The sequence below is a fragment of the Rana temporaria genome, chromosome 4, assembly GCF_905171775.1.
Source record: "Rana temporaria chromosome 4, aRanTem1.1, whole genome shotgun sequence".
Classification (NCBI taxonomy): Eukaryota; Metazoa; Chordata; class Amphibia; order Anura; family Ranidae; genus Rana; species Rana temporaria.
Window position 1 is genome coordinate 272,732,452 of NC_053492.1, and position 24,522 is coordinate 272,756,973.

At 41.2% G+C, this 24,522-nt stretch overlaps 1 protein-coding gene across 2 annotated transcripts in view; it reads right to left on the minus strand.

The window, feature by feature from the left end:
- Window positions 1–3,516: 3,516 nt before the first annotated feature.
- The window catches only part of ROS1 (ROS proto-oncogene 1, receptor tyrosine kinase), a 192,350-nt gene continuing 171,344 nt past the window's right edge, over window positions 3,517–24,522 (minus strand). For both annotated transcript variants that reach the window (XM_040350299.1, XM_040350297.1), the window contains 2 exons: window positions 15,051–15,214; window positions 3,517–3,922 (listed from right to left, as the gene is read on the minus strand). In XM_040350299.1, coding sequence (XP_040206233.1) covers window positions 3,816–3,922; window positions 15,051–15,214 — 271 coding nt within the window. In that variant the 3' untranslated portion in view covers window positions 3,517–3,815. The remainder of the gene's footprint in view (window positions 3,923–15,050; window positions 15,215–24,522) is intronic.

Here is a 24,522-nt window from a genome sequence, read left to right on the forward strand (position 1 = left end):
ACTACCAGAACTACAGCACTCCTCCTCACCACCAGCACCCCAACTCTCCTCCTCACCTTCAGCACCACAACCTACCCCTTTACTGACAGCACTCCTTTCTCCTCCTTGCATTCCTCCTCTGCTTCCTGCTACTTCCACATTCTACATGCTGATGGAGGGCAGGGATGGCCTTCTGTAAAGTAATGAGAGTTGGTGCGTGAGCTTTTGGTAAACTAATGGTGTCTGAATACCTGACACTGTGGTGTCACATGTCACAAGCTTGCATACACCAGGCAAAGCTGGCATTAAGATGCTTGCTGGGCATGGAGGTAAATTGGGGAAAGCTTTGTTAAGACTAAAGTGGGATTAGCTGAAGTGGAGGAATAGGAAAAGTATGCATAAGCAGCACTAGAAAGGCAAGTGGCTGTTTTGCACCCTTAAGAAGGAGAAGTAGGAGCAGCACCATAAAAATATAAAGTGGCTGCTCTGCAGCCTTAACAGGAAGGAGACGGGAAAGAAATCAAGAAAAAACTGAAATGTTTTGGAATCCTTGGCAGAGTTATGGTGCTATATGAGGGAAAGGAGGAGGAAAAGCAAAACTTAAAAAAAGTGACTGCACTCCCGAGGAGGAGGAGGAGGGGGAGGAGGTGGAGGAGGAGGAGGAGTAGAAGAAGGTAAAATACACATGAGCAACACTAAAAAGGAAAGTGTTTGCTCTGTACCCTTGAACAAGACAAGGAATGGGGTGCATTAGCAGCTCTAATAAATAAATAAAGAAAAACTCTGCTTAAAGCGGAGGTTCCCCCTTAAAAACAACTTTTTTTTATTCCACTGGCCCCCCACATTACAATCGAATTAAGGCTATTATTTTTTTTTTGCTGCTGTACATACCTTGATACAGCATCTTCACCCGTGCATCCGGGTTGTGAGTCCCGCGGGAGTGGGCGTTCCTCACATGTGTTTGATTGACGTTTTTCGGAAAAACGAGCTCCCCCCGTCGCGTAAGCCGCGTCACGATTGGCGAAAGGAGCCGAACGGCGATGCGCATGCGCAGTATAGCGCCGACTCGCCGTTCGGCTCCTTTCGCCAAGCGTGACGCGGCTTACGCGACAGGGGGGAGCTCGTTTTTCCGAAAAACGTCAATCAAACACATGTGAGGAACGCCCACTCCCGCGGGACTCGCAACCCGGATGCACGGGTGAAGATGCTGTATCAAGGTATGTACAGCAGCAAAAAAAAATAATAGCCTTAATTCGATTGTAATGTGGGGGGCCAGTGGAATAAAAAAAAGTTGTTTTTAAGGGGGAACCACCCCTTTAAGAAAGAGGAAGAGGAAAAGGATGCAGATCTACTAAAGTTACTGCTATAAACCCTTGAGGTGAAGAATAAAAAGAGCAAATTTGCAGCACTTGCAGGCAAGTGACTGCTTTGCACCCTAAAACAAAAGAGAAGACAACAATTTTGTCAACCACTTAATTACCTCCTTCTGAAATCACCACTAGCGAGGTAAAAAAAAAAAACAGTTCCTTAGAACTTTCTTATACTGGCTCTCTGATATGTGCAGGTTTAAAGGATAATTTGGGGGTAGGGTGGGAAGCCTTTGTCTATAGGATTAAATGTTTAACTTTCATCAGCTGCTTGTCCTTTCCCCTGGGCTGTAGGGTTTAGGACTAGAACTACCAGCATGCATTGCTATACTTGATCATGTGTGCTTCACCAAGGCAGGGACAGCCTAACACATAAAAAAAAGAATAATAAAAATAAAAAGTAAATAAAAAATATAAATAATACAATGTTGAAAATAATGGTACATAACAGCCGCAAACATAACATAAACAATCTACAGCCTATGATAGTTGATATCCTGTTTCAGACCTTCTCCACAATATAGTTTGACATTTGAAGCTGTCACTAGTGTGGGGTCTCCGAGACAGGTGCCCCACATATCCAGTTTGGTGCCCCTAGTCCTAAAACCATGACTACGAGACACTTTTTTTCCTTAATTTTATGTAGTGTCACTAACCTACCCATCTCATCTTGCTTAACCTCCCTGGCGGTATGATTATTTCAGATTTTAGGTGCTGAAAGCGGTACAATTATTTTGCAAGGAAATTTGGCGTTTTACATTGTAGGCCTGTAATTCTTAGGAATAACTCACTTAAATCTGTCCAAACAAGAGTCTAGTAGACATCTCGGGTATGATAAAGTTTGAAAAACAAAATCATAAATTATAATATAATAAATAACTATAAATAATTATAACAAATAATAATATAATTATAATAAAAATTATTCAATAATGTAATCAAATCAAAAACACAGAAATTTGTTCAGTTGCAGAATTGTCGCTGTCATTACTTTTATTTATTTATGACGAATTTCCCCACAAATCGCTATCGCTCAATTCTGCAAGTGATTATAATTTATTATCGCTGTTTTCTAGCACTTTTGACATAAAGGGACAGTTTTTGATTGCTATGGACAATCTTCAGTTTTCAGGCAGACCAGTTTTTATTATACAAAATTACATGCAGGACACTGGGCAGACCACTAGGGACAAAGGGGGTGTGTATTTTTTACATACAGTACTGTAATCTTTAAGAGTACAGTATACTGTATGTATTGTGTTTATTTACTTTTTTTAATTTTGGCGCCGTTCTCCACCCCCGTGCGTCGTAACGGAGCTCGGCGGCACACAGGCACTGTGTGAATCGAGCGAGGAGACAGATCGATCACACAGCGGGGAGGCATCGCAGGATCCAGGGACAAGGTAAGTAAACCATGCCTGTGGATGCTGCGAGGCGATCCCGAGTCTGGCTCGGGGTTACCGCTCTCGGTTCTAAAATTCCACCCCGAGCCAGACTCGGGAATACCACCAGGGGGGTTAACTGAACAGTCCAGCACAGAAGCTCTTATATGTGTGAGGAGAAAGGTTGGGGGTGGGGCTGTATCATGTGTGAAGCGGGGGGTGTGGGCTGTATTATATGTGAAGGGGGGGTGGGAGTTGTATTATGTGTGAGAGAGCAGGGGAGTTATATTGCAAATGGGAGGTGCGCAATGGGGCTTCATTGTGTTAAAGGAGGTGGGCAGGGATTTGCATTGTGCGTGAGAGGGGCAGGAAGGATGTATTATTTGTGAGTGTGAAGGATGCAAGGGTCTTCATTGTTATTGAGCGTGAGAAGGAGGAGATCAAGGTCTGCACTGATTGAAAGTGGGATGAGCAGTGGATAAGTGAGTGCAAAGACAAATAGTGGATGAGTGAGTGGTGACAAGGGAGCAAAAGTAAGCGGAGGACAGGAGGGGAACTCTGAGCTGTGTGTTAAATGGTGGAGTTGAAGACAAGTTACATGAATGGGAACACGTAGCATGTGTGTTATCCCAATATGGCTGCCAAAAAGGAAATACACTTTAAGGTAACCATTAAAGAAAAGATGGCACTCCTATAACTGAAGGAAAACCAGGAGAATTCCTAAGTTATGTTTGAGAAAAACATTCTACATAGAGTCATTGCTACAAAGTCCATCTGAGAAATAAATATAATATTTCAAATACGAACACAGTTTATTTTATTAAATCGTTTTTTTAAGCAATATGGGTCATTCAAACATGTTTTTACTATGTACCAATATCTTCTTTAAAGACAGAATGAAGGCATTTGACTGAAGCCATCAATTTACATCCTCACATGACTTCAAATTCTTCAGTATTCAGCATCCACACGGTAGCCATTACCATTGTTGGCCTGTTATATTCACTAAAGGAAGTGTTCAAGGCTTTGCTTTTATATAATTCTTAAAACAGGGATTTTTTTTTTGTTTTTTTCCAAGTATACCGACTTATGTAGTCACCATTAGATAATTGAGGCCATCCGCATTCCTTGCTTCTGTGAGGGTCACTGATCCAGTGTCTTCTGAAGCTGAACCCAGAATGCCAACATCTGTATCTGAAAAAGTAAACATGTTTTGTACATTTATTCACTGAAAGGCCAAGGAAAATGATCTAAATTAAAAAATGCAAACCATTTGATGAAAAATACTTCATGATAAAACATTAACAGAAGGAAATGTCTGCAATGTAAATTGAAGTTTTCTCTCTGCTTTCATGAGGAATTTGATTTTTTGTAATAAAAGATCTCGGCAATAACTTGACTTGTTATGAACACTGAGATACTGTGTGGAAAAGACAAAGATTACGACTTTAATGTGGCATAAGAGAACAATGTGCTTGTTAGAAAAAAGAGACATATTGGAGGATATGAATAAATAGTTTTATTCCAACTTTTTAATTTGCCATGGTATAACCGACAGCTGATAAGCTATACATTTCAACTGTCTCTACGTTAATTTAGCAAAAGGAACATGATCTAGTGAATTTGTATGAGAAATAATTGTGAAATGAACACATACACTGAGAGATGTAGGCCCGGATTCACAGACAGCGACGCACTATAATGCCGCCATAGCGTATCTCCTTTACGATATGCTGAGAGGCAAGCATTGAATTCACAAAGCCAATGCTCCCAAATCTGCGCTGGGTTTCCAAGGCGTAAGTCGGCGTAAGTGGAAGTGGGCGTGAGCCATGCAAATGAGGCGTGACCCAATGCAAATGATGGGCCAGATACGTATAACGAACGGTGCATGCGCCGTCCCGTGGACGCATCCCAGTGTGCATGCTCACAATCACGCCGGATCACTGCCTACGGCGTGAACGTAACCTACGCCTAGTCATATTCACGTCCAACGTAAACTACGTAAAATACGCCGGCTTGTGTTCCCTGGTGCAGACCTTTGCATGTCTGCTGCTGAGTTACACCTCCTTTATTGGGCATAACTTTACGCTGGACGTATGACGTATGGCGCACGTAGATTCGTGAATCGTCGTATCTCCCTCATTTGCATATTTGAATAGGAAATCAATGGGAGCGCCAAATGCGTCCAGCGTAAATATGCGCCCACTCTACGCCGGCATAGGCAAGTTACGTCGTGGGATGAAGCCTGCTTTTAGGCGTATCTTAGTTTGTGGGTACGGCGCACAGATACGACGGTGCATATTTGCACTTACGCGGCGTATCTGGAAATACGTTGGCGCAAGTGCTTTGTGAATCCGGGCCGTGATGTTTATAACACAGCACTCTACTATATTAGCAGTGATAATTTTTGGTCGGTATAATAATTCTTTATATCTTTTGACATGGCTGATTAATAATAGATTAGACCTTCAGGTCTATTGACACCACACTGCACTGCACCACACCACAACATGTGCTCTGAGGCTGCAGCACAAAAAATTGTACCCTTTTCAATAAACTGTAACTCACACTGTGCACTGCAGTGCTTTGCAACACAGGTGCATTGGACTGCTATTCAAAATGAATGGCACCACAGCACATCAACTAAAGTTGCCACCTCATCCATTTAAAACTGAACACATATTAAAAGCATTCTGAGCAGTGGTGGCTGGTGTTCAAAATTTTTGTGGGGCGCAAACAAACTGAAAAAAAAAAACATCAATTGCAGCCACTGTGCCCATCAAACGCAGCTACTGTGCCCATCAATTGCCACCACTGTGCCCATCAAACTCAGCCACTGTGCCCATCAATTGCCGCCAGTTTGCCCCATCAAATGCCGCCAGTTTGCCCCATCAAATGCTGCCAGTTTGCCCCATAAAATAATGCCAGTTTGCACCATCAAATGCCGCCAGTTTGCACCAATAATGCCAGTTTGCACCATCAAATGCCACCAGTTTGCCCCAAACACCGCCAGTTTTCCCCATCAAATGCCGCCAGTTTGCCCCATCAAATATGCAAGTTTTCCAAATCAAATGCCACCAGTTTGCCCCATCAAATTATGCCAGTTTGCCCCAAAAAATTCAGCCAGTTTGCCCCATCAAATGATGCCAGTTTGCCCCATCAAATGCAGCCAGTTTGCCCTCCCGCCCGGCACTTAACTTTCTCGGGTCAACGCCGTCCTTCACGCTCCCTCCGAGTCCTCGATGTCTTCTCATGTCCTCTTCATTTCATCTCTGCTATGATTGGATGCCTGATAGCATCCAATCACAGTGCCTGTCGCTTCAGCCAATCAGGTGACTGGCAACCAGACTCGGAGCACCTGATTGGCTGAGAGGCGGGTCAGTGTTAGGGAAGTGATTCCCTAACACAGCACTGTTTAAACAGCGAACGCACGGCCACATGCTCTAATCAGGAAGCCTATTAGAGCCAACAGCCCCACCGCTGTAATTCAGATGGACACCTGAAATAGTGGATGGCAGCGGCGACAATAGATAGATTCATGCAATACATGAATCTATCTATTGTTGATTGATGGGTGCAGGAGAGAGGGTGCGGCACACCTGCGCCCACTATGGATGCACCGCCTCTGATTCTGAGGCTAATTTAATTCAGATAAGGCACTAGGTGAGTTTAATTACCACCTAAATCAGCCACAAAACCTGTGCAATTAATAAAATAATGATATTAATGGGTTAAGGTGGCAACCCTAGTATCAACACACATACTGAGTGTTTCCATGTGTTGTGGCAATGTGCATGTGTGTTTAACAGGCCTTGCTCACAGACTTTTGATGATCGATAAATTCATTATGTTTGAGCAACAAGTGGAATGTCTGTAAGATATCCCTGATCTAAGCAGTAGCTCCTTAGGTATTTTACCCTGATTTTGGGTGACAAATTACTATTGTGTATTTATTAACAAGAGTTTAAACAAAAACATAAAGGGCTAGATTCAGGTAGCTTTGCGCATTGATACGGGGGCGCAGCGTATCGTATTTACGCTACGCCGCCGTAAGTCAGAGTGGCAAGGGCTGTATTCACAAAGCACTTGCCTCCTAAGTTACGCCGGCGTATCGTAAATGGGGCCGGCGTAAGCGCGCCTAATTCAAATGAGGATGAGGGGGCGTGTTTTATGTTAATTATTGGTGACCCGACGTGATTGACATTTTCCCGAATGGCGCATGCTCTGTCCATGGAATTTCCCAGTGTGCATTGCTCCAAGGTACGCCGCAAGGACGTCATTGGTTTCGACGTGAACGTAAATTACGTCCAGCCCCATTTACGGACGAGTTACACAAACAACGTAAAATTTTCAAATTTTGACGCAGGAACGACGGCCATACTTAACATTGCGTACACCTCCTAATAGCAGAAGTAACCTTACGCCGAAAAAGCCTAACGTAAACGACGTAAAAAATAGCGCTGGGCATACGTACATTTGTGAATCGGTGTATCTAGGTCATTTGCATATTCTACGCCGAAAACTACGGAAGCGCCACCTAGCGGCCAGCGTAAATATGCAACTAAGATACGACGGCGTAAGAGACTTACCCAGCTCGTATCTTAGCCTAATTTAAGCGTATCTGGTTTCCAGAATACGCTTAAATTTACGACGGCGTAGATTCAGAGTTACGATGGCATATCTACTGATACACCGGCGTAACTCTCTCTGAATCTAGCCCAAAGCATTTTATTTCACATACAATGTGTTAAAAATTATCATTTTATTGTTGATGGTGCAACCCATGGTCTCGTTAAAAAATGAATATTAAACATTATTTTTAGGTAGAAAGTCCAGGCTTACTCACAATTAAATCACAATTAAATTAGTAATTTAACCTCCCTGGCGGTATGATTATGTCCGATTTTTGATGCTGAAAGCAGTACCATTATTTTGCATGGAAATTTGGCATTTTATATTGTAGGCCTGTAATTCTTAGGAATAACTCACTTAAATCTGTCCAAACCAGAGTCTAGTAGACATCCCGGGTATGATAAAGTTTGAAACACGAAATCATAAATTATAATATAATAAATATATATAAATAATTACCAAATATAATAATAATAAAATGTATTCAATAATGTAATCAAATGAAACACACTGAAATTGCTCAGTTGCAGAATTGTCGCTGTCATTACTTTCAGTGCCTGATGAATTTCCCTACAAACCACTATCGCTCAATTCCTGCAAGTGATTCTTATTTATCATCGCTGTTTTCTAGCTGCTCTAAAACCACTTTTGAAGTGAAGGGACACTTTTTGTTTGCTATGGACTTTCTCCAGTTTCCAGGCAGAAAGAACAGTATTTATAATATAAATCTGCATGCAGGGTATTGAAAAAAACACTAGGGACAAAAGGGATGTGAAATAATTTGATACAGTAATACTATTTGTAAGATTACAATGTACTGAATATGTTATGTATTTTGCACTTTTTGAATTTCCCACCGGGCTCCGTCCCCGTGCGTCGCGACGGGGAAAAACGAGACACAAAATGTATGCTAGATGTGAATGGGGCCTGAAAGTAAAATTGGTGCGATAACACAAGAACGAGGCTCCATTCACATCTGTGCGTTTCCTTGTATTTCAGAGATGTGCTGCACCAAAAATGGCAGTAAAAAAACACACCAAGCTCCGCTCAAAAAAAAAAAGTTCTGAAGCTTCTTTGGGGCGATTGCTGTGGGTAGGGCAGCCCATTCAGGTGGATGGGCTGCCCAATGTGTAATGAGTGAAAATGCTCCAAAATGCCTCCCCCTCGCTAAAAAAAAAAAAAACACGTGGGAATGCGAGTTCCCGTTATGCAGAGTTGTGAACAGGGCTTGACAGCTGAGTGTTTCTGTCCACTCCCTCCTATGTACTTGTATATAGATGGCCATACACTATGCAGCTGGTCTACTGTGTCATGACCTAAAGTCTGATCAGGAAGAAGACATTACTAATCTAAACGTCTGGAAACGTGGATTAGGACAAGAAAAGTAAGTGACTGTAGATTTAAAGAAATAAAAAAAAGTGTACAAAAGGTGAACATTCAGGTCCAAAATTCTAAATATCTTATTTGGTTATTTGAAATTAGATATTTTGTCTTGTCACTGGCTGCTTGTCAATGCTCTGTGACATAGGGGGAAATATACTAAAACTGATGCATACAGAATATGGTGCAGCTGTGCATAGCAACCAATAAGTTGCTAGGTTTAAGGATCCTTTCACACTACCCATCTCCAAAGTTGTGTGATTTTAAGCGCAACTTTGGAGTCTGACCTTGATATCACTTTGAAGTGACTTTGACACTCTCTGGCATTGAGGGCATGTCAACGTCGGATCAAAGTAGTGGAGAAACCTTTTCAGAAGGCGCAGCAATTTCAGTAGTGTCAATTGGAACTGCATTTCACATGTCCTGCGACTTGGGGTCTATGCACAGCTGCACCAGTTTTTGGGTGCCCCAGTTTTAGTAAATATCCCCCATAGACAACCGCTCAGACAACAACCTCCTAGATATTTTTCTTGGCCACCAGAGATACACTATCTTGTCAAAAGTATTGGGAATGCCTTCCTTTACACACACATTAACTTTAATAAGATCCCAGTCTTAGTCCGTAGGGTTCAATAGTGAGTTGGGCCACCCTTTTCAGCTATACCAGCTTCAACTCTTCTGGAAAGGCTGTCCACAAAGTTTAGGAGTGTGTCTATGGGAATGTTTGACTATTCTTCCAGAAGCACATTTGTGAGGTCAGGCACTGATGTTGGATGAGAAGACCTGGCTCCCAGTCTCCGCTCTACTTCATCCCAAAGGTGTTCTATCGGGTTGAGGTCAGGACTCAGGCCAGTCACTGCACTGGTCCAAATTATTTGGTGGAGGAGTAATTATAGTGTGGGGATGTTTTTCAGGGGTTGGGCTTGGTCCTTTAGTTTCAGTGAAGTTAAATTTTAAGGTGTCAGCATACCAAGACAGTTTGGACAATTTCATGCTCTCAACTTTGTGGGAACAGTTTGAGGATGGCCCCTTAATTACTTCCTTATAACATTACTACCAGTGCACAAAGCAAGGCCCATAAGGACACAGATGAGCAAGTTTGTGGTGGAGGAACTTGACTGGTCCTGACCGCAACCTGATAGAACATCTTTGGGATGAAATAGGGAGCCAGGCCTTCTCGTCCAACTTCTCGTGCCTGACCTCACAAATGTGATCCTGGAAGAATGGTCAAACATTCCCATAGACACACTCCTAAACCTAGTCAATACTTTTGACAATATAGTGTATGTAGTGTATGAACAAAAAAAATCATGGGGCCAACAGAAGGGATACTGATGGATCTACCCTGAGACGGTCCCATCCTGATGTTCTTGACGTGAGGACACCAGCAGAGAGAATGGAACTTGGTTTATTTATATAATTCGGTCTATCCCTGACAGCTGAAAGAGTAGATGACAGGAGCACATGAAAATATTAAAATAATCATTTTAGTAATTTTTTATTGTGTCAATGGATGTTTAAAATCGTTATCTGTAATCTGACTGCATTTTAGCTTAAGCTATGCCTAAAGATCTGCTATACATAATTTTGCTCTGTAAGCAATGAGTTTTATTTAGTGATGGCCACCTCCCGCTAAAAATAAGTTAATATACTTACCTATTCCCCGGGTTCCATAGTACAGAGGCTGACATCACCATCCTTCTGTTGATATCCCAGGGAATATAAAGTGGCCGAAACCTCACAATATTGCACTCCAGCACAGAGCAGGATCAACTATCCCTGGGATCTCTCCACAAAGATGTTGACATTACCCCAACAATTGTTGTCCCACGTTTTTCTTCAGCTTAGAGCAAGGGGGAGGTAGCCCTCACTAGTTAAGCAGACCTTTCTATTTAAGTGCAATTTCCATTCGAATCCTTGAAAAATTTCACAGTTTCCTGAATAGTGAATTTCTATGTGTCTTCCGGTCTTGAAAACAGCAGACTTTGCAAGTACATTTCAAGATCATGCTGGCCTTTTCACCATCCTTGACATCTGCCATGTGTGAAGTTTTGTTTCATGAACCACTTAGTTCAAAACCCTTAAGGCTTGGCTGTTTTTAAACATGTAACCCATAAATGTTCCCTATTTTCAACTTGCTCTTGAGGCGGCAACATTATAATACGGGGTTCTAATTAAATCTTGGTATTTATGTTCCAGACACATGCCAGCCAGCCTGCCTATGTTTAGAGCAGTTTCCTGTATAAGTGTATGGTGGTAATGTTTGCCTAAACGAAGCTGTATGAACTCATGATGATATTTTTATTCATGTATGTCTGTGTTCCTATTTCTGTCAGCTGATGGGTCGTGGAACTGCTCTGACTGAGAATTTAGACATGAAGTGTGCTTCCGGCAAACCACAAAAAAAACTTGTGTTGAAACCAAATGACACTATGTAATATGGTTTTGATGGTGGTGTTAATGATGATATTATGTTTATATCAGTATATTGAAAACACACATGAATATGAAATTGCATGCAAGCAATAGAAGGTGGGACATCACAAAAATAGTGGTTTAAAGCATATTGACTTGCAGCACTGGATCCTGGGTTTTGTGAATTTCTTCTGGGTGTTCTTCTGTTCAGAGTAAGATTACATTAGCAATTTTAAAATACCGTATGTCTGAAATATCACTGGATTACATTTATTTTGCAAAAGCACCGTGTACCATGAACAATTCTTCATATATTTTTCTTGGTAAAATATTTTTTTTGCTCTTTTCTTATTTTTGATCTTTTTTTGAACTTCATTGCTTTTGATCCCCCTTCAGCCTCAGCCAGCCACTGCCTGGCCACTTTCCTGAGTGTCAGTACAACCATTTTTATTTTTCACTAAACAAGCATGTGACAAGGTGACAACCGGGCAACTGAGAGCCAGACACAGAGCATTGCAACCCCATAATAGGAAGTGTCTGAACAAGAACCTCCATGGCAAGATTACCAAGTATTATTTAATGAAAGTTGCAGATTTAAAAGATTTAAAAAAATGTAAATTGCATGAGCATGTTAAAGACTTTATGAGATTTTACAGACTAAGTTTACGTCAACATCCAAGCCCAACTCTGGGCAACTTTTTTTTAATTACTTTCAGGTGTCTTAATATAAGTGTATCCCTGCCCTTTATTAAATGTTCACTTTTTATAAAAACTCTAATTACCGTATTTATCTGCCTATAGCGCGCACCGGCGTATAGCGCGCACCCCTAATGTAGAAGGGAAATTCCTGGGGAAAAAAAATGAATTACTTACAGTTTTGGTGTCTTGCCCGGCGTCCATCGGCGGCCTTGTCCGGTCCGGCGTCCGTCTGCGGCCCTGGTGGTGTCCTCCCCGCTTCTCCCACACTGTTCTTGAGCCGATCCCCGCTTCCCACGCTGTGTTTGAATGCCGCCGCCGACATATACCGAGCGCAGTACACTCGGGCACGCTCGGCTCCTCTCGCATAAAGGCTAGGAGGCGGCACAGGGCGTGACCGTGAGCAGAGCCGAGCCTGGCCGAGTGTACCCGAGTGTACTGCGCTCGGTATATGTCGGTGGCAAGGTTCAAACACAGTGCGGGAAGCGGGTATCGGCGTATATCGCGCACCCACGATTTTCCCCTTATTTTAAGGGGGGGAAAGTGCGCGGTATACGCCGATAAATACGGTACTGCTATTTTATGCTTCTCCCCAAAGTAAAGAGGGAGTTTTACTTTTAGCTTGTGGCTGTATCAGAGAGGTTTCTTTGAAAGACTCCAGTGCCAGTGTCAAGTCTCCACCCTCTCTTTGTGCTTTCCATTTACAAACAGCAGCCTGAGATAAGTCTGCAGCCACATGGCTATATGTGGTGGGGCATCATTGGAATGTCATACCAAAGTTTTTTGGCTCAGAACTAGTAATGGCTGCTGTGATAAGCACATTAGCACTTTCCTGATCCCACAACAAATTCTAACACATAAACCAGTTCAGTTATGTTTTAGAACAGTGGCGGCCCATCCATAGAGGGCGCCCGGGCGCCGCCCCCCCTTCCCCATCAGTAAAAAAAAAAAAAAAAAATCTAAAAAAAAAAAAAGTTTATTTAAACATGTCCCTTTAAGGAATTTTTTTTTTTCAAAAAAGGTCCTTCGGTGCACTGTGTCCCAGCGCCGGACGCCGGGCACAGTGCTGTGTGAGTAGCGCCACGTCTGTGCAATCGCAGACGAGGCGCTACATTGGCCGGAAAAAAATGCCATTGTGGCGTTCTCCATCGCGCCACTTGCTTCCGGCGCGATGGACTGTGTTGTTATGGCTCGGGTGCACACTTTCTGTGTGCACCCGCACGTCTCTATGCTAGTCCCGACGTCTCAGGAAGAACCGGAAGTGACGTCGGGACTCTCGAGCTCAGTGCGCCTGGAAGCTGAGCTATGCTGCCAGCATGCCTGCAGTAACAGGTATGAACCCCCTCCCTGCCTAATCAAAGTATTTGCAAATAGCGAACATGTATGTAATAGCGGGCAAACGGACCCCTACCTTCACCCGTATCGGCCCCCCCCCCCGCTTATTCAAATGTGTTTTTTTTGTTAATCGACCCCCCCCCCCCCCCGCTTATTCATGTTTTATTTTTGGGCTTGTTAAAAAAAAGTATTTAACATTGGTTTTTTTAATTTAACTGGTGGAAATAGCAGCCGCAACGGCACCCAAAGCCCCCCCACCCCGCTTATTCATTTTTTTCGACCCCATCCAATCCCCCCCCCCCCCTCGGGCTTGTTAAAAAAGTATTTAACATTTTTTTTTTTATTTATTTAATTGTTTTTTTTTTTTTTTTGGACCCCATCCAATCATATCTGTGCAACTTCAAGTCACAGTGACTTCGAAGTAGTCCCTGCATTACTTTTGTCCCACTTTGATGTGACTTGAGGTGCATAGACCTCCAGAATACATAGGCATTGCTTCAAGTCGCTGCAAAATCGCAGCAAAAAATTGTGGCAGAATCTTGCGACTTTAAGGCTAACGCAGTCTGAAAGTTTGATGCGATTTAAAGCAATGCCTGTGTATTCTGGAGGTCTATGGACCTCAAGTTGCATCAAAGTGCGACCAAAGTAATGCAGGGACTACTTTGAAGTCGCTGTGACTTGAAGTCGCACAGATATGAACGGTTCTCATTGGAAATCATAGGGTACGACTTGTCATGCGACGTTGAAGTCCCAAGTCGCAGGACAAGTAATGCAGTATGTCTGCAGTCTCTGGTCATCTTGTGCAGTATGTCTGCAGTCTCTGGTCATCTTGTGCAGTATGTCTGCAGTCTCTGGTCATCTTGTGCAGTATGTCTGCAGTCTCTGGTCATCTTGTGCAGTATGTGCGCAGTCTCTGGTCATCTTGTGCAGTATGTCCGCAGTCTCTGGTCATCTTGTGCAGTATGTGCGCAGTCTCTGGTCATCTTGTGCAGTATGTCCGCAGTCTCTGGTCATCTTGTGCAGTATGTGCGCAGTATCTGGTCATCTTGTGCAGTATGTCCGCAGTCTCTGGTCATCTTGTGCAGTATGTCCGCAGTCTCTGGTCATCTTGTGCAGTATGTCCGCAGTCTCTGGTCATCTTGTGCAGTATGTGCGCAGTCTCTGGTCATCTTGTGCAGTATGTCCGCAGTCTCTGGTCATCTTGTGCAGTATGTCCGCAGTCTCTGGTCATCTTGTGCAGTATGTGCGCAGTCTCTGGTCATCTTGTGCAGTATGTGCGCAGTCTCTGGTCATCTTGTGCAGTATGTCCGCAGTCTCTGGTCATCTTGTGCAGTATGTGTGCAGTATCTGGTCATCTTGTGCAGTATGTGTGCAGTCTCTGGTCACCTTGTGCAGTATGTGCGCAGTCTCTGGTCACCTTGTGCAGTATGTGCGCAGTCTCTGGTCATCTTGTGCAGTATGTGCGCAGTCTCTGGTCATCTTGTGCAGTATGTCCGCAGTCTCTGGTCATCTTGTGCAGTATGTCCGCAGTCTCTCATAATCTCATGCCCATTTAGAGTCCTTCATAACTAACAGTGTAATTTTTTTGTTTGCGCGATCTGTAAGGCTGCGCTATATACCATGATTTGTGATGCTGGGGCTATATACTCTGTGCTGTGATGCTGAGCTGTATACTCCTGACACTATGAGGGGAAGCAAGTGGAATACAGGGAACGGAGTGAGTGTATTCTATAGGGGGTGTGGCTTATGAGAAGTGGGAGGGACCAAATGTGGAGGGGCGGGGTCTTGCGCCCCCCCATTCTAAAATGTCACCAGCCGCCACTGTTTTAGAATATATGAAATTCATATGTAAATAGTGAGTTACCTTCAAAGCCTGGATTAATAATGCCTTCCAAGTTCATCATTTTCTGTTTGGGCCGAGTGCATCTTAAAGAGCAGCCTTTCAGCTCTTCAAGCTGTTTATGAATATGACTAAAGCTTGGTCTCTTTATCGGATCTTGCATCCAACACTTTAGGATCAGGTCCCAGCTGCAGAAAGAAAAAATTAAGCTACCATTAATAAATGTTTGATAATTATACACTTGTCTGCATTACTAGATAAATGTTAAAGGCTAAGTGTACCTATAGTGAGGTTTTGCGTAGGTAATTTTACATAAATGCTGTGAGAAAGGGGCCCACTAAGGGTAAATGTATGGCCTCGTACACACGACCGTTTCCTCAGCAAAATCCATCAAGAAAAATGCTGGCAGAGCTTTTTTGCAGAGAAAAACGGTTGTGTGTATGTTTTTCGTTGAGAAAACTGTTGTGGATCTCGACGAGAAAAAAAGAGAACATCCTCTCTTTTTTCTCATTGGGAGTCTCAATTTCCTCGTCGTGTTTCTCGTCGGGCTGGTTTACGACGAGAAACACCTTCGTATGTATGCTTAGAAACCCGCGCATGCTCAGAATAAAGTATGAGACGGGAGCGCACCTTCGGTAAAAGTAGCGTTCGTAATGGAGATAGCACATTCGTCATGCTGTAACAGACTGAAAAGCGCAAATCGTCTCTCACCAAACTTTTACTAACACACGGTAACACGAGATTAGCAAAAGCAGCCCCAAGGGTGGCGCCAATGGAATGGAACTTCCCCTTTATAGTGCCGTCGTACGTGTTGTACATCACCGCGTTTGAGAACGATGAGATTTTGTTCTTCAGGGATTGCTACAGTGCAGTGTTTTCTGCAAATATCTCCTTAACCGTGTAGGTTAAGGAGATATTTCTTGCACCTACAGGTGATCTATATTACCTGTAGATGCAAGTTGTCTAGTTGGGTTTACAACCACTTTAATTTATTTAATTTATTAATATATTAATGAAAACAGAGCTACATTAATTTGTGTCTTTTATATCTGCTGGGAGATCGCCTTTAATAGTTCTATCATGTGACTTCATGGGTTGTTATGGGCATACACTCGAGCAAGTTCACTGTGACCCCTGTGAATATCAACAACACTGCTGGGAAATGTGTTTAGGTTATATATTTGAAATTATTAATCTGGGGGAATAATTTATCCTTTAAAAATCATGACTCGTTTTATTCTAGATATAAACCAATTGAATACCTTTTCTCTAAAGGGAGAATCAAACAGTTCAACTGGGGCTGAAATTGTTTTTGTGGGTTATTTTTGGCAATTGAATGATTGATTCTTTACCAGCTGAGAGTAAAAGGAACAAGCAAAGCCTGTGGATCTATAAAATATATGAACATTGATGCCCCATTACCACACTGACACATGCAATAACTGAACCTATACATCATTGCATTTAAAGAGCCCAAGCAATGACGATCAGACTTGTAGCTAGTATAAAAGTTACTTTGATGAAGGGATGGAAGAAGAATATGTTTAGGAAGCTGTCAGCGAGTGTGGTATTCTTAAATGTTAGTGAGCTATGTGACACTATGTTTAGTGACAAGGTCACAGTAAAGTTGGATGGATCTGGTATGCATGTGAAATGTGAGACAGACAGTTGATCTGTTAATGGGAAAAATAGCCTTAAAGAAGAAATCGGCAAAAGGCAAGTGTGCATGCATAGCCAAAGATATCATTAGAGTAGAAGAAGCACAGCCATGTTCATAAAGAGAGCTGCAAAAGTGACAAATAACTTCACATGAAAAACATTTAGTAATAATGGTAAGTGTGCTAGCAAAAGATGTGCACACATGGTTATTTTTTAAAAAAAATTGGAAATGGTGTGCAGCGACTTATGGCAAGTGGCAACCAATGAGAAATCAGTTTGAGCAGTTAGTGTTAGGAAACCCAATGAAAGCTAATTGCAGATATGTTGCTAAAAAAAACAGCACTGCTCTTTGCACACTACAGTTTTTAAGCATTATCTCTTTTTGTTTATTTATTTTTCTGCTTTTTTTTTTTAAAAAAAAGGAGGTAAGATACCAAATAGGGAGAACGAAGTCCAATCTAGATCTAGTTTTTGGCACTAGTAAAGAAGTAGCCATTATTTTGGCATTTGCACAGTTTGAAATGGTCATTACATAAATAGCTCTCTACCCTCTAACACTGGGCACGATTGCGTTCCTACAAGCATGTTTGGTATTAGGATAATGTGGACACGCAGAGGTGACAAAATTATCACAATTTAAAGTTATTTTACTGCTAATGTTTAAGAGGCAGTGTGCATATACACAGGCACACATATCTGAAATGTTGAAATTAACAGTATCTAGTCACTACAGCGTGCATTTATGGGGAAAGCAACAGAATACAAATAAGATAGAGTTACAATATTATACCATTAGTCTCAGACTTCATTTCATAGTATTGGATTTAGTAGTAGTGAGCAGGAATAATGTTACTGTATGTGGCTTAATATGTAGAGAAGTTAAAGGCGCATTAGTTCTCGCCTGCATGTAAACATCAGTAACGATTACTGTCCAAACTAGAAAATAAATTTGCTTATTTACCAATGTAGTAAGCTTTAGAACTTCTCTTAAAAGACCTATACTATAAATAATAACATATTTTGATACCAGTATGCAATTAATACATGTGATAACAGTGTTTAGTTTATTAATTGCTTTTTTACAACATGTAAACTGAGAGAGTTTTGAACAAACAATAAAGAAAACATATTTTTCTTGTCTACATGACATTTATTTTTATTTATTTTTTTCTGTCTTGAATCTCTAGTTGTATATAAAATGCACTTTTTATCTTTTAAACAGTGTTTCCCAGTGCTAAACCTTTCATTCAATTTCCAAATTGCTGTATTTGTGAAAAAGCAAGTATAAAGGGAATAGAAGTGATAAAAAAAAAAGCACTTGTGGATTTTTTTCTTTGTTTGCTTTCGGAAGAGGAACCCCGCCAAACGGCGTCTGTCCCTTAAGTACCCCTCCCCAGAATGCACATCGGGTTGACCACACACCCTGCGCTACTTCTGGGAAAGAGATACCCAATGCATCCAGCCTGCTGCCTTTCCAACCTTGTCCTGTGGTAACAGACACCCACCGTCAAGGGCAAACTTGTGCAACCCAGCTGAACTGAAAAAGAACCAACAATTTAGCATAATCCTTCTGAGCCAAACTACTGCTCAGACAACTATAATTTAACACATAGCGCCTACTCAATGGCAGCAGGGTGCTACAATATATATATATATATATATATATATATATATATATATATATATATATATATATATATATATATATACTATATTACTAAAAGTATTGGGACGCCTGACTTTACATGCATGTGAACTTTAATGGCATCCCAGTCTTAGTCTGTAGGGTTCAATATTGAGTTGGCCCACCCTTTGCAGCTATAACAGCTTCAGCTCTTCTGGGAAGGCTGTCCACAAGGTTTAGGAGTGTGTCTTTGGGAATGTTTGACCATTCTTCCAGAAGCGCATTTGTGAGGTCAGGCCCTGACATTGGACGAGAAGGCCTGGCTCACAGTCTGCGCTCTTATTTTATCCCAATGGTGTTTTATCAGGTTGTGGTCAGGGCTCTGTGCAGGCCAGTCAAGTTGCTCTACCCCAAACTTGCTCATCCATGTCTTTATGGACCTTGTTTTGTGCACTGGTGCACAGTCATGTTGAAACAGGAAGGGGCCATCCCCAAACAGTTTCCTTCACTGAAAGAACAACCCCACACCAAGATCCCCCCATCACCAATATCACAGTCCTGCTATAAGTCTTTAATCTCCACCATTACTAGTATAAAAATAAATAAATAAAAATGTCATTATATAGCCCATAGTTTGTAGACACTATGGGATTTATTTACTAAGATTGGAGGGTGCAACTCTATGGAAGAGCCCTGGGGCCATCATAAAAAAAAAATACTAAATTCTGAGTTTCAAAGTCAGAATTCTGAGATTAAAAAGACAGAATTCTGTGTTTCAAAGTCAGAATTCTGAGATTAAATGTCAGAATTCTGTGTTTCAAAGTCAGAATTCTGAGATTAAATGTCAGAATTCTGAGATTAAATGTCAGAATTCTGAGATTAAATGTCAGAATTCTGAGATTAAAAAGACAGAATTCTGTGTTTCAAAGTCAGAATTCTGAGATTAAATGTCAGAATTCTGAGATTAAATGTCAGAATTCTGAGATTAAAAAGACAGAATTCTGTGTTTCAAAGTCAGAATTCTGAGATTAAATGTCAGAATTCTGTGTTTCAAAGTCAGAATTCTGAGATTAAATGTCAGAATTCTGAGATTAAATGTCAGAATTCTGAGATTAAATGTCAGAATTCTGAGATTAAAAAGACAGAATTCTGTGTTTCAAAGTCAGAATTCTGAGATTAAATGTCAGAATTCTGAGATTAAATGTCAGAATTCTGAGATTAAATGTCAGAATTCTGAGATTAAAAAGACAGAATTCTGTGTTTCAAAGTCAGAATTCTGAGATTAAATGTCAGAATTCTGTGTTTCAAAGTCAGAATTCTGAGATTAAATGTCAGAATTCTGTGTTTCAAAGTCAGAATTCTGAGATTAAATGTCAGAATTCTGAGATTAAAAAGACAGAATTCTGAGTTTCAAAGTCAGAATTCTGAGATTAAATGTCAGAATTCTGAGATTCTAAATATAGTAGTCTCTATTAGGAGGATTTTAGGAGCAATTAGCAATAATGTAGTAACACCCATAGACCATCATTCTGCAGACATACAAGTCTGGTGCTCTAGATATAGATCTGTAAATCTATCTTAGTTACAGCATACAGTATGGGGAAGCAGGCAATGCTGGGCTCTCTGGTTCCTCTACAGTCCCACAGTTTACTGTCATTTGCTCTAACATAAAGAGGGATGCTGAAAACGAGTGTATTGTGTGTGTGAGTGGGGGGGGGGGGGGGTGACACAGCTTCCATAGATAACAGAACACAATGCACCCCAACTTTTAGGAAACATTGCACTGTTGCCCCAACAAGAGGGAATTGTGAGCACAATGTGTGTCTTTGTTCAGAACGGCTTGATTATAGCAATTACATGTCTGGACTAATTCTTTCAGAGAATGAACCCCATATTACACATAAAAATCAATGCATGTATATAGCTTGAGAAGTAGCTCAATGCATAGACTGACAGACTTGGGTTTCATATTTTGTGGGTTCGAATCCAGGAGACAGCACAATTTGTTTTTAAGTTATATGTATATATACATATTATTTTATACATTGCTCTTAGATTAAAATAGAGATGTCCCAATACCAATATTAGTAAATCAATATATTGAAAATGTATATGTCTTCAAAAAATTAAGCTCTGAGCTGGATTCGAACCCAAAACTTATAAACACAGAAGTCTATTACTCTAACCATTGAGCTATAACCCAAATCATACAATTCTACTGGTTTTTTAGGTTTAATATGGGGTTCATTCTCTGTAAGAATTAGTCCAGACATGTAATTGCTATGATCAAGCCGTTCTGACCATAGACACACATTGTCCTTCTGCCTTCTAGCCATTCACAATTCCCTCATGTTGGGGCAACAGTGCAATGTTTCCTTAAAGTTGGGGTGCATTGTGTTCTGTTATCTATGGAAGCTGTGTCACCCCCCCCCCCCCCTCACACACAGAATACACTCGTTTTCAGCATCCCTCTTTATGTTAGAGCAGATGACAGCAAATGGAGGAACCAGAGAGCCCAGCATTGCCTGCTTCCCCATACTGTATGCTGTAACTTAAATAGATTTACAGATCTATATACAGAGCAAAAGACTTGTATGTCTGCAGAATGATGGTCTATGGGTGTTACTACATTATTCTTAATTGCTCCTAAAATCCTCCTAATAGAGACTACTATATTTAGAAACTCAGAATTCTGATATTAAATCTCAGAATTCTGACTTTGAAACTCAGAATTCTGACTTTGAAACTCAGAATTCTGACTTTTAATCTCAGAATTCTGACTTTTAATCTCAGAATTCTGACTTTTAATCTCAGAATTCTGACTTTGAAACTCAGAATTCCGACTTTTAATCTCAGAATTCCGACTTTGAAACTCAGAATTCTGACTTTGAAACTCAGAATTCTGACTTTTAATCTCAGAATTCTGACTTTTAATCTCAGAATTCTGACTTTTAATCTCAGAATTCTGACTTTGAAACTCAGAATTCTGACTTTGAAACTCAGAATTCTGACTTTTAATCTCAGAATTCTGACTTTCAAAGTCAGAATTCTGAGATTTAATATCAGAATTCTGAGTTTCTAAATATAGTAGTCTCTATTAGGAGGATTTTAGGAGCAATTAAGAATAATGTAGTAACACCCATAGACCATCATTCTGCAGACATACAAGTCTTTTGCTCTGTATATAGATCTGTAAATCTATTTAAGTTACAGCATACAGTATGGGGAAGCAGGCAGTGCTGGGCTCTCTGGTTCCTCCATTTGCTGTCATCTGCTCTAACATAAAGAGGGATGCTGAAAACGAGTGTATTCTGTGTGTGGGGGGGGGGGGGGTGACACAGCTTCCATAGATAACAGAACACAATGCACCCCAACTTTAAGGAAACATTGCACTGTTGCCCCAACATTAGGGAATTGTGAATGGCTAGAAGGCAGAAGGACAATGTGTGTCTATGGTCAGAACGGCTTGATCATAGCAATCACATGTCTGGACTAATTCTTACAGAGAATGAACCCCATATTAAACCTAAAAAAACAGCAGAGTTTTATGATTTGGGTTATAGCTCAATGGTTAGAGTAATAGACTTCTGTGTTTTTAAGTTTTGGGTTCGAATCCAGCTCAGAGCTTAATTTTTTGAAGACATATACATTTTCAATATATTGATTTACTAATATTGGTATTGGGACATCTCTATTTTAATCTAAGAGCAATGTATAAAATAATATGTATATATACATATAACTAAAAAACAAATTGTGCTGTCTCCTGGATTCGAACCCACAAAATATCAATCACAAGTCTGTCACTCTATGCATTGAGCTATTTCTCAAGCTATATACATGTATTGATTTTTATGTGTAATATGGGGTTCATTCTCTGAAAGAATTAGTCCAGACATGTAATTGCTATAATCAAGCCGTTCTGAACAAAGACACACATTGTGCTCACAATTCCCTCTTGTTGGGGCAACAGTGCAATGTTTCCTAAAAGTTGGGGTGCATTGTGTTCTGTTATCTATGGAAGCTGTGTCATCCCCCCCCCCCCCCCCACCACTCACACACACAATACACTCGTTTTCAGCATCCCTCTTTATGTTAGAGCAAATGACAGTAAACTGTGGGACTGTAGAGGAACCAGAGAGCCCAGCATTGCCTGCTTCCCCATACTGTATGCTGTAACTAAGATAGATTTACAGATCTATATCTAGAGCACCAGACTTGTATGTCTGCAGAATGATGGTCTATGGGTGTTACTACATTATTGCTAATTGCTCCTAAAATCCTCCTAATAGAGACTGCTATATTTAGAAACTCAGAATTCTGACATTTAATCTCAGAATTCTGACTTTGAAACTCAGAATTCTGTCTTTTTAATCTCAGAATTCTGACATTTAATCTCAGAATTCTGACTTTGAAACACAGAATTCTGACATTTAATCTCAGAATTCTGACTTTGAAACACAGAATTCTGTCTTTTTAATCTCAGAATTCTGACTTTGAAACTCAGAATTTAGTATTTTTTTTTTTATGATGGCCCCAGGGCTCTTCCATACAACTCTGCATAGAAACCAGCTTTCAGGTTTTATTGCCAAAGCTTAATTAAACAAGCTTGAGTTAGAAGCTAATTGTCTACCATGCACAGTTGCACCAGATTCAGACTGCACCAGTTTTTGCAAATCCACCCCTATAACGTTTGCGGAAACCAATCAATATATGCTCATTGGGATTTAAAAAAAAAATATGTAGCAGAATACATACTGGCCTAAATGTATTTTTTATTTTTATCATTGGATATGTTTTATAGATTTTTAAATTGTCAGTCTTTTTTTGTCTATAGCGCACAAAATACACAGCAGTGATCAAATACCACCAAAAGAAAGCTCTATTTGTGGGGAAAAAAATTACATTAATTTTATTTGTATACAGCGGTGCATGAACTAGGGCAGTGTTATACCGCAAAAAGTGGCCTGGTCATAAAGGGGGCTAAATCTTCTGGAGATCATGTGGTTACCTTCTTGACCAGTAGCCGACCAGCCGTCTTCATTATACTGTGGCAGGTCAGCTCTCCTGGGCAAATCACCTAGGTATATGTCAGGAGTGCGGCCGCCTAGAGGGGTGCGCACTCCCGGCGCACCCACGGCAATCTGATTCGCTTCAGAACCGATTATTCTCCAGGCCCAGGTCAATGATTTATGGCCTGGACCTGGAGATCGGTTCTGGAAAATGAGAGACTGTCCTCTGCCTGTCAAAGTGTCACCAAGTGCAGTTTTCACTGATCACTGTATTGGTGTCATTTGTGACTAATAAGTGTTACGGCAGTTAGTAGTAGGCCCGGGTAGGTCTATGGTACCCCCTAAACCCCCCATATAAGGGTTTAACCCCTTGATCGCCCCCAGGTAACCCTTTTACCCCCTGTCTCCAGTGTCACTAATATAGTGTATAGGTCTATATTCTGATCGCCGTATTAGTGTCACGGGTTAGCCAGTTAGTTGGTTTGTTTCACTGTCATTCTTTTATAGCGTCAGGGTACCCCCATACATTACCGAATAAAGGTTTTAACCCCTTGATCTTCCCCAGTTAACCCTTTCACCCCCTGTCACCAGTGATCACTGTATTAGTGTCACGGGTGACGCTGGTTAGTAAGTTATGATTTTATAGCATATGGGCACCCGCCATATATTACCCAATACATTTTGATCCCCCTGATCACCTGGTGGGTGACATTAGATTTAGCATCAGTTAGGGTTTGCGTTGCCAGAGGCAGCATCAGATAAATGCCAGTAGTGTCAACAGCCACGCACACACCATACACTTCCCTTAGTAGTATAGTGTCTGAATGGATCAATATCTTTGATCTGATCAGAACTATATTAGCCTCCCCAGTAGCACCTGCATTTAGCCTCTCCGCACAACCCAGCCCAGCCCACCCAAGTGCAGTATCAAACGATCACTGTCACTTACAAAACACTAAACACATAACTACAGCGTTCGAACACAGACCTGTTGAGCCCATAGTGCCCTTCCTGCTGCATTTGCCAATCCTAATTGGGAGCCCACCACTTCTGCAGCACTGGTACTTCCCCCGTTCACTAATCCCCAGTTGATCCTTGCCAGAGATTGGAAACCTATTACGGTTTCCATATTTAAAACCATCCCGGGCCTATCTCTCCTCATGGGTATAACTAAAAAGAGTGAGTCGCGGTCATATTGGTC